Source organism: Nannospalax galili, unplaced genomic scaffold (assembly GCF_000622305.1).
Source record: "Nannospalax galili isolate Female #2095 unplaced genomic scaffold, S.galili_v1.0 scaffold553, whole genome shotgun sequence".
In the NCBI taxonomy this organism is placed as follows: Eukaryota; Metazoa; Chordata; class Mammalia; order Rodentia; family Spalacidae; genus Nannospalax; species Nannospalax galili.
The window spans coordinates 2,446,493-2,457,787 of record NW_008336313.1 but is presented as its reverse complement, the minus strand read 5'-3'; the positions used below and the strand labels follow the sequence as shown (position 1 = coordinate 2,457,787).

The 11,295-nt window shown below is 44.4% G+C and overlaps 1 protein-coding gene across 15 annotated transcripts in view; it reads left to right on the top strand.

The window, feature by feature from the left end:
- Positions 1-9,348: 9,348 nt before the first annotated feature.
- The window catches only part of Sgip1 (SH3 domain GRB2 like endophilin interacting protein 1), a 236,787-nt gene continuing 234,840 nt past the window's right edge, over positions 9,349-11,295 (top strand). For 14 of the 15 annotated variants that reach the window (XM_008831040.2, XM_008831042.2, XM_008831041.2 and 11 more), the window contains exon 1: positions 9,722-10,151. In XM_008831040.2, the coding sequence (XP_008829262.1) occupies positions 10,142-10,151 (10 nt within the window). In that variant the 5' untranslated portion in view covers positions 9,722-10,141. Of the gene's footprint in view, positions 9,678-9,721; positions 10,152-11,295 lie in introns of those variants that run through there. The other variant, XM_008831039.3, reaches the window with a different exon arrangement.

The window sequence follows — 11,295 nt, the reverse complement described above, 5'->3', positions numbered from 1 at the left end:
TAGGGATTTGTATAGTTTATCATCCTCAGAAAGTTTAAATTTCTTTTTTCTTAAGAATTTAATGAATTTGATGAGTAACATAGTAGAAGTTTATGCTGTACCTTTACAAGAACTTTGGAGATGATGACATAAGCTTTCTTTTGGGTAGTGTGGCGGTTAGCTTTGACACAACCTAGAATCACCTTGGTAGAGAGTCTCAGAGAGGGCTTGTCTATACTGGGTTGGCCTGTGGACATTCTGTAGGGGACTGTCTTGATTGTTAATTGATGTAAGAAGACCCAGCCTACTGTGGGTGGCTTCACTCCTTAGTCAGGGAGCCCTGAACAGTATAAGAGAGGACAAAGCTGGCTGAGAGCAGGTAGGTAGGCAAAGATCCATATGTTCCTTCTCTCTGCTCTTGACTGTGGTTCCATGCTTTAAGTTCCTGCCTTGACTTCCCTGCAATCAAAGGCTGTAACCTGGAATTTTAAGCCAAAAAAATATCTTCCCTAAGTTGCTTTTATATTTTTACTTTAAAAATATTTTATTCTTTATTTATGTGTAGGAGTGTATTGTCTGCATGTACATAAGTGCACCTGTGTCATACAATGCCCGTGGTGGTCAGAGGAAGGCATGGGATCCCCTAGAACTGAAGTTATAGATGGTTGTTAGCTGCCGTGTAGGTGCTGGGAATGGAACCCAGGTCCTCTGCAAGAGCAGCCAGCACTCTTAACTGCTGAGTCATCATCTCTCCAGCCCCCCCCCCCCACAACCCCGCCCCAGTTGCTTTTTGTCAAGACATTTTTATCACAGCAACAGAAATGAAACAAGGACCGGCAGTTTGATATTATAAATTGCACTATTGCATAATGTTAAATTATCTTTATTACTCATAGACTAGAATATATTGTGATAGACACATATACATGCATGTATGCTGTGTTTTTCAAAAGCTAGCTTACGTTTGCTAATTATTTTAAAATTTTACATCGGTATTCATATGTAATGAAATCTATGATCTATTTTATTACCCTTGTGTTTCATAACTTACAAAGTGAATTTTGGAGATTTTCTCTTGTTCAGTAGCTTGGACTGTTAAGCTTGCATCTGAGTCGATAGATCCTTCAAACAGGGGGACACCCCACACACACACGTGCCCACTGTTGTTGTTGTAGGTCTATGCTCTAAGCACTTTGACACTGGACCTGTTGGTGTTCAATCTCGGCGGTACCTGTTAAATCATTAGTTATAGCTACAGTGTTTAAGTGTTTAATAAGTATGTCTTACTACTTAGAGGAATACTTTCTGGTTCCTTTTATGTTTTTTGTCATAGCATCCCAATTTGAAACTATATAAAAAGCTAAATGTTTGATTTTTAAGAATCATCATTCCAGTCTCCTCTGCTCTGTCCAGGCATTCCCTCTGCCTTAGTGAACCATGGCAGTTTAATTTCCTCTACTGAAACTATTCGTTCTCCACATACATTCAAGTTTTATTGCTTGCCTTTTTGAATGTAGGTCTTAATTAAGCAGTACTGGCAGCTGGTATAAATTTCTTCAGCACTCACATAGGTATGGATACCTGGCTTCTTGGACAGGGATGGGTCAGTGGGCATGCCTTGTCTTTAGCATAAGTGGTCATCAAGTAGGAAGAGCACCCCCAGCAAAAGTGCGGGTTTCTCTCTGTGTGCAGTGTGTGTGTGTGTGTGTGTGTGTGCGTGTGTGTGTGTGTGTATGTACTCTCTCAAATCTGTTGTGTGGGGGTCAATTTGGCATTCTGGATGGCTCTGTGACCTAAGTCAATTTGCACTTGGTACAATGAGTAATGTCTATGGGACACCAGGTGGCTTTGTTTCATGGTTTCTCATCCCTCCCCACTATCCTGGTAATGCATCCATTCTTCCTTTGACATCTGGTCTACCCCTCCTATTATACTAGGGGGTTCATACTGCTAAGGATTATTTGTTGTCATCTGTACTTGTTTTACTCACGCTGTCCAAAGTTTAGTCACAATATTGGACATGTGCATAAATCCAAGGTAGGTTTTGGTTTTGATGTATTTCTCAGGAGGTCTCATCAACATGGTCTCATGAATTGGTCCAGAGTGAGCAGTGATCCAAGCCAGGTCAATCAGGTTCCTTCCTTAGGGGATTTTAGATATTTGACTGTAAAGTACTGAACTTAGAGGATGCTAATGGCCAGGTCCCTGATCACATGGAGAAAAACTACTATGAAGGGAAAGGACAGAGACAGAGACAGTGATAGACAGCTCTGAGTTCCTTCATACATATGTACATACACACATAAAAGATGTTTCATATATGTATACATGTACATAGGAACAAAAAGTGTGCTTTCTCCATACGGTCTGCTCTCAGTTCATTGTGGATATATCACTCACTTATATTGACTCAGGTCAGGGAAATCCAACTTCCCAAGTGAGACTGCTGATTTTGAGGGATTAGTCAACGATTTCCCTTTGACCATCACTGAATGCCTCCATTGGGATAGTAAAAGGGAGAGTCAAATGAAATGCCAAGATAATTGATTTGAAGCTATATGCATGTATACATACTGTTGTGTGACACTATTTCTAGGGAGACATGAACAAACATCTACTCACCCTAGATAGGGAACCAATGGCAGGCCAAAGCAAAGATACCACGAAAGTCCAACTTGAGGCAACGAGTTTACTGGAGTTACTTACAGGAGTATGGGTGAGGGGTTACTTACAGGAGCAGAAATAATTCAAAGGCAGCTGCATCACCAAAAGCCCACCCCGGTATGGGTGACAGCTCATGAAAGCGAGAAACCTGGAGTTCACTGCACAGCCTGCAGGCATCTCAACCAGGGACAATGTCTTTCCAGGCAGCTTATTGCTCTGGGCCACTCAGCTAGTCTGTTTCTTCCAGGCAGCTGGACTGGTCTCTGCTTCTTCCCAGTGCTCAGCAGGTTTGAGCCTGTTCTAGGCAGCTGGGTTTATCTGACAGAGTCTCTTAGCAGTCCTTAGGGCTTATATGTGCTTAGGGAGCATGGCCTAGTGAACCTGGTTGATTTCAGGGCTATCTTGAAGCTACTTGAGTTTACTTCCTTTAGACCATCTCGTTGTTTCCTGAGTTTCACTCCAAGATGGAAGGTTTTACCTGGAGGAAATTGCTACAATGCATCTATGCATTCTTAAAACTTTCTCCATACGTTAATTTTCCTTCCTCTTTCTCGAGGCAGTTCTTATTCTTTCTTTATTTAAAAAAAAATGTGGACTGGCTGCCTTCTCTGTGCCTGGTGGGCAAAGTAGAGGCAGGAGGGACATGCTGCCCAGGCCCTGGGGGCACTGGGGTGGGGCATAGGCCCCCTGGCTGGGGAGTTCAGCTGAGGAGGTCAGGCAGCAGGAATTGCCAAGAGGTGGTTTCTGCCACCTGTCATGTCAAACTCCTGTCCACCTCTCTTTCCTGGGGCTGAGCCTATAAAGGATCACTGTATAACACACCCATGATCAGTCTGGCCATCATCACCCAAGTGGCATGCTGGGTGCATTAAGAGAAAGGACTTGGCAACTGACAGGGAGAGTGGCTGAGGAGCCAAGATGGTGGCAGTGGCAGCTCTTAGCAAAGCTGGACTCTGGTATGAGAAATATATCTCATTATTGCTAGTGTCTGGAAAGTCCTAGCTGCAGTTCTCAGCAGCACTAGGAGCCTAAGAAGTCTATAGTTGTCAGAGAATAAGCCAGAGGACACAGGTGTAAAGCTGTTGTATAACATCCAACTGCCACTCTGAGAATCTTGGGTTGGAGGCCTGTGAGCTCATCAGTGCTGCTGTGAGGACCTTGCTCTTTTTTTACCCACAGCAAAACCCTGTGGAGAGCCAACACCTTGGACCACAGTGGGGTGATTGTGCTGTGTGAGACCCTGGGACAGCCAAAGTGTAGCCTGCTTGTACTCAGACTGTAAATAACTGACTGATGAGGAAACCCTGGCATTTCTCATCTCTGAGGAAGAGATAAGTCCCTACTTGACAGTCCTAGGCATTGTGTAGAAGAAACAGAGCACAAGTGTGAAAATTCCATCCAAGAAACCTGGGTGTATTCTGACCCAAAATCACACACAAGGGAAAGGGAGTGAGCCCTTACTTTGGCCCATCTGTGTGTAAGAATTACAGATCAGTGACATTCTAGTGAGATATGATATCTCTGGCACCCAGTTTAGATGTGTTTTGTGGTAAGATGGATGGAGTTTTCAATTGCTAATAGAGGTCATGAAGTGGGCATGGGGGATGGTGGTAAGGTGAAGGTGGAGATGGGGGAAAGGGTCTCAATTTGATCAAAATACATTGTATGAAATTCTTGACTCAATAAATTTATATGTGTGAATGTTTGTGAACAGTTAATCCCCTAAAACACTAAAATTAAGAAGGAATAAGTCAATGTTTACAATAAGAACCTAATGAAAATCTGATTCTAACACACACATACTGAAGTATTACTACCACAAAACCTTATTTTAAAAATATTATACAATGTCTAGTGACCCCGCACTTAAGCCTTTGGTCTTGGACTGGCCAAAACCACTATCATGAGTCTAATGTGATGATATGGCCCCGTCTTCACCATCCTGGATGGAACTCCTAGGCAATCTTTATCCTCTAATGCAAGTCAGCAACCTACCCTACCTTTCCTGAGATCTTTTGACTGCAATTTCAGATTTATAAAAAATATCCCATTATTTCAACAGCAAGAAATTCTCCTCTGGGCTTGTTGGCAAGCAAAAATCTATACTCCGAAGTGATAAAATTGGGGGCATAGTTCAAAATGCTGCCTTTGTCATTTGCAAAATCATTTACCCCAAAATCTATGAGGAGATAAAATAAAGATGTTCAGTCTTTTCTGAAAATACGTCTGAATAAGCCTTAATATGAAGCAGAACTTTGTTCACTGAATATCCTTATAACTGACAGAAGCATCATCTTCTACAGGGCATGAGAGGAAGAGCTGATAAAGTTGGAGAGAAACTTTTCTAGCCTTCGTCTCACCACCTTTTGCTACACATCCCTTTGTTGGTTTTTCTACGGCACTCATATCTGTGTACTTTTGTTTTCCCTATAAATATAATAGCTGTTGAGAAAATGATTTGAGTAGGTGTGCTGGATAGCTCCAGTCGTCAACTTGACTCACCCGAGAAGAGGAAACCTCGGTTGGGGAGATTCCTCTCTTGATTTGGCCTATGGGCATGTCAGTGAAGCATTTTCTTGACTTTTGAGTAATTGGATGGGCCTAGGCCACTGTGGGCCTGGGTTGTGTAAGAAATCAGGCTGAGCTGGGCTGGTGGTGCACACCTTTAATCCTAGTACTCGGGAGGCAGAGGCAGGCGGATCTCTGTGAGTTGGAGGCCAGCTTGTCTACATAGTGAGTTCCAGGACAACTGGGGCTATGGGAGACTATATCTAAGAGAGAGAGAGAGAGAGAGAGAGAGAGAGAGAGAGAGAGAGAGAGAGATTTTAAAAGAAAGCAAGCAGAGAATAGGCCAAAGGAGCAAGGCAGTGAAAACAGGCCAGAGGAGCGAGTCAGTAAGCAGCATTCCTCCTTGGCCCTACTTCCATACCAGCTTCCAGGTTCCTACCCTGTGTTTCAGCCTGACTCCTCTCAAAGATGGACTCTGCCTAGGAAGCATAAGATTCTTTCTTCTCCAAGTTGTTTTTGGTCAGTGTTTTATCACAGTCATAAGAAACAAAGTATAACAGTAGCGATTTCTAAAAAGATGATAAATGAATAGCCAATGACAGATGAAAAATGCTCAGTGTCACTAATTACCTGGAAAGTACCAGTATATCAAAACCACAATGGGATATCATTTCAACTACTTAAAATTGTTATCAAAAGACAAAAAAATGCTAATGAGGATATAGAGGCAGGAGAACTCTTACTATTAGTACAAATGTAATTATAAAACATACTATGGAGCTTGCACAACTTAACAAACGACAATCTGGAAATTCTACTGGGTATGCACCCAAAAGAAAGAAATTGCATGTTAAACACACATTTGCACTCATCTGTGCATTTTGACATCATTTACAACAGTCAAGATATGGAATCAACCAAAGTGCCCATCAAAGGAATAAAGAAAATGGGGGGTGTGTGTGTGTGTGTGTGTGATATGGGAGAGCCAGGGAGTAGAATGTGGTGCTTTGAATAAATGTCCCATAGGCTCCAAGCATTTGAATGCTTGGTCAGAGGGTGGCACTGTTTGGGGAGATCATAGAACCTTCAGGAGGTATGGCTTTGCTAGCAGAGACAAGTCACTGGGGGCAGGCTTTGAGAGCTCGTTACCCGATTACCAGTTTATCTCTCTCTTTCTTGTGCCTGCTTGAAGATGTGAGGCTCCAGCTTTCTGCTCCAGCTGCCTCCTGTTATTCCTCCCCACCATGATGCATTCTTATCCCTCTGGAACCAATAAGCCAAATAAACTCTGTAAGTTGCCTTGGGCATGGTGTTTTATCACACCAACAGAAAAGCAATTAATGCATACATGTGCAGTGGAATATTATTCAGCCATTAAAATGTAGTGCTGTCGCTTACAAAAACATGGATGAGTTTGTAGGATATTAGATTAAGTGAAGTAAGTCAATGGTAAGTACAGATAAACAAATACCATATTTATCTATTATATGTGAAAGCTGACAATTTGATCTGACAGACATAGAGAGTAGAGTAGTGAAACTGGGAATTTTAAGGGAAAGGGTGAAGGAAAGATGACTGCCAGGTATAGGGTGAGCTGGATCAGAACAGCTTCTAACATTCTACAGTACAGGAGAATCACTGTGATCGATGGCAGCTGACTGCACATTTCAAAACTACTAGCGGAGAAGATTTTGAATGTTGCACAAGCTTGCTTGAGGTAGCAAATGTGTGAATTACCTTGATCTAACCACTAAACATTATATACATGCATTTTGATAGCGTATTATAGCCCCAAAATGTGTACAATTAGGTGTCCACTAAAACTTTCAAAATATATTGAAAGCAAGAAACTTGGAGCTCACTTTCTGTCTAGCTGGCAACCTTACTGCAAACATAGAACAAACTGGTATGAGTCTGCTGTAAATGTGAGAAGTTTGCTCTAACACACTAGAGCCCAGGCTGGGGGTGGGTGGTCAGAAGAGGAAGAGAGCTGACTCCAGGACTCCCTCCTCCCTGCTAGCTACACATGCTGCTCCTTCTCCACCTCTCCCTGCTTCCGCTCACCTCCAGACATAGACCATGAACTTTGTTATTTAGAATTCCTTATCTTCTTTGTAACGTCCACTTCAAGTTCGTACAATTTTTTTATGAACTACTCTAGAGTGCCATCTCTCAAGGATTTGCCCCAGATTAATCTTGATTGGTTCTACTTGCTCCTCAGCAGTCTCCAGGAGCCTCCAGCATGCAGCACCAGCTCTTTTACTGCACACGTGGTTCTGAGTATACAACTTTCTGTGCACATGGTTCTCTCTCTCTGCATGTGAGGCTCTCTGTGTACCCCATTCTCTTTCTGTGCATGAGGCTTTCTGAGCACCTAACATAATTCTGAATTGGCTGCAACTTCCTGTGACATATCTGCCAGCCCTTCTGCGTCAATGATACTAATTCTGCAATGTTAACATGGAGCACTTAGCAATGCTCCACACACAAAGCTAAGTAACTTACTGGTGAGCATTGAAACAGTGCTTGGCATTATAGTAAGCCATTACTACAGATTTGTTGTTACAATTTAAAGGCCTATGAAGGTGGTATTATTCTAATCTCTACCTCGCAGAAAAGGAAATCTTGAAAAATACTTGCAGGACTTGCCTAGGGTCTAAGTTCTCAATAAGCATTAGACACAACTCTATCCATATATGTTTGACACCAATATCTATCCACGTTCTTAAGGTTTAACATGATTTACTAATCTCACACACATACACACCCAATCTTTTTTGGTTGTTAGCCTGAGCCTCTAACAATGATGCTATCCCTCCAGCCCACACCCCAATCCTTTATTCAATAACTCACTTCAACTTTCAGAGCACCACAACTTGCCCTTAAGACAAGATTTTGTTTGCAATCCATTCCTTGCCTCATAGACATAAGGAAAATGTCACAACACTTTTGTCTCTCTGGAGACTTTAATTTTGAAATGTAGAGGTCGCTGAAATATGTCTCCTTGGGGAAAACAATGGTTTATTTTTTTAATTAAAATACTTCTAAGTTGCTAAGGAGCTGAATTCTTATTTTTCCATTTTTAACTTTTAATACACTGTTGTCTTTAGTGTTTCACTGCCTCCAACATGACCTATTTCTCTGGTAGAAACCTGGACTATGTCAAAGGTTGGATGATATTAAAAATGTTGAGGGTGTTATAAAACGATGAATAATAGTGACAGAGACTCAGCCCTGATCTTAGGTATTTTGAGGAAATTTTCATAGGTCTCATTCTGCCCTTGTCTCCCTCCTGAGACCTCTCTCTAGTCCCCACCCACCTCCCTTTCTTTTGTCCCTCCCTTCTAGTTTGTGGTCATTGGCATTGTTTTTTTTTTTTTTTTTTTTTTTTTTTTTTTTTGCTTGGCGTCTGGCCTGTTAAAATCAAGCCATTGATGGCAGGACACCCTCCCTGTGGCCCTGTGAAGGGTTCCCAGATCTCTGGAGAGCCTCAGGTGGCAGACCCTCAGCCCAAGCAGATCTTGTGCCTAAACCCTTTACACAACCCGAGACCCCATCCCAGGAAGTTGCCAAGCACTGGGGTCCCCCAGCCCTCCAGCCCCCATCCTGGCCATGGCCTTCCCCCAGAGGCAACCTGGGGTGAAGGACTGGGCTCCGAGGCGACTCCAGATCGCTAGAGGCACGTCTCAGGAAAACGTCCCATTTAAAAGAAATTCCACTTCCTACAGCTGGCAGCTGTAGTCACTGGGCAAGGAGCAAGGCTCCCCACCTGGGGCAGGAGGCGGCTCGGCGAGCTCTGGGCTTGGAGGTAGCAGTGGAGGTGGGACTCGCAGCCTGGGGGGCTGCAGCGCCCTGTGCGTGGGAGGAGGCGGCGAGCACACGCCTGCAGCCGCAAGGCCGGAGCTCCCCGCCTGCAGTCCTCTCTCCCGCCTCTCACCCCAGAAATGAGCTCAAGCATTGCCAGTTTGATTCCAGAGCCCAGATCGGGTGGGTTCTTTTGTTTCTTTGTTTTAATGACAGTTCCCAGCCCTTGGGCTTGTCATGCGCAATTAATTTCCTGCCTCCCTTGAAGGCAACTGGGGTGATTTTTTTTTTTTTTTCTGCATCATCCTTTGGGGGATGATTGTTTATGATGTGACGTCGGCGGATTGGTTTTTCTCTCGTGAATGGGCGAGAGAGAGAGAGAGAGAGAGAGAGAGAGAGAGAGAACCACCCAGATACAGATGTGCGCAGAGACCAGGCAATGACATTTGGAATTCCTTCAGGGCAAAAGGAGATGGGAATAGAAGCGGGAAATCCTGTAGCCACGATCTGGCATCATTAAGAAGTTTTTTTCTTTTAAAGAAAGAGGTGGGGGAAGAACGAAAGAAAAAGACACCCCCGCCTTCCGTGGCGAAGCTGGGTGCAGCTTTCTCGCCACAGTCCCCGGCTAAGGTGGCAGATCTCATCATCCCAACATCCCTGTGCCCTCCGACCGCAATTGGCTTGGAGGACCACGAGGAGGGGCGGGGGAAGTGCGTCACCAGGTGGGGAAGGGGCTGAGTGTTTGCTGAGGAGCGGGAGGCGGAGGGGGTGGCGGGGAATGGGGACGGGAAATGGGTTCCGTGCGCTCTCCGGGGGTATTGTGTCAGGAGATGCAAGCTGGCTACCATGTGACGCGGTCCAGAGCTGAAGGGATTGGCCCAGGCAGCGCAGGCGGTGCGGCTCGCTGTTCCTCTGCCTTCCTCTCTCAGCATCTTCCTGGGAGCCTGTAGGTAAAGCGGCACGACAGCATCCATGGCCTGGCTTTCGGGTTAACACTTGTCTCCTTTGGCTTGGCAGCAGGCAGGGCAGACCTCAGCAGCGGCCCTGTGAGGACATAGCTGGGATCTGCGCCTGGTGAGGACTTAGCTGACCTGCCTGTTGTGAGGACTTGGCTGGGACCCGCAAGCCTCTCCTCCTGTGTTTCTTTTCTGACTCCTTGGAAATTAAGGAATGCAATTCTGCCACCATGATGGAAGGTAAGATGCTTTCTGTTGTGCTTGATTGGTTCTAGGCAAGATTTGGGCAGAACAGTCTGGAAGAATGCTTGCGGCGTGTGTCTGTGGCCGTTCTAGAACCTGGCTGCCAGGGATTTTGCAATCACAAATAGTGCAGCTTGCTCGCAGAAGACCGGGGTTTAGACTAATGGAGTCAAACCACAGGGTTTCTGCCTAGCTCAGAACCTCCACAGCTCCCAGCCCCTTTGAAAACGAAAAGCCTAAAGTGCTTGGCGGAAGCTGAGACAGAGCTAGGAAAGAGCTTGCAGGACTATTAAGTTGGGAGAGAAGACAGTTGGTGCCAGGTTCTTGGAAGCAAGCTGATTAAATATTTGCAGTGGAAACTTGTTTTCAGAAATTGACATTAGAAAGGAGAGGTCATTGGCAGAGTTATCCATACTGTCATTTTCAACAAACTGTTAAGCATCTTGGAAGATATTTAGATCTCTGCAGTTTATGTTGTATTATTGGAGTGAGGGACAGCAGTTTGATTCAGAAACTGGAGTTTGATGGGTCTGTCATTGCAAAATAATGAGCAATCCAAAGAAAATACCTGGGCCTCTTGGCTCCCGAATCAGGATCATACCAGACTGGAAAGGATTTTTGTTCTTTTTCAGTGCTTACCCCATGCAGCGGGCTTAACCAAGCATCAACCGGTTAGCTACTACTTATCTCTTTGCATTTAATATTAAGTATAAGGAGGAGCTTCCCCCTGCCCCAGGAGATGTGATTTAAACTACCTATGATTCTACTAAATTGCCCTTCCCAGACTAATAGAGTGACAGCCAAGACTGCCTCAGAAAAACAACAGACTGGTCAGAAAAGAATCAGGCAGCTCTTATGCTGGCTTTGTTTTTCTGTTCTCACACTACAGGATGGTGCAAAACTCCTGGCCTTTCCTAAGATGACAGGCAGAAATTTTGCACCCAGGCTAGATTTTACAATGCAGAATCCAGTGCATAATGGGTCTCAATTCAGCCATGACAATGGCAGAGAGGCCACCTTTTAAGCCAAGGTCTGTCTACTGGTTGTCAATGGCCCTTAGAATTCTGCCAAAATGGAATAAAAGGAGGATGGTCTTTTTAAAAATTCTGCAATGTGGCCTGTACTCATTTGGCAGAAATGA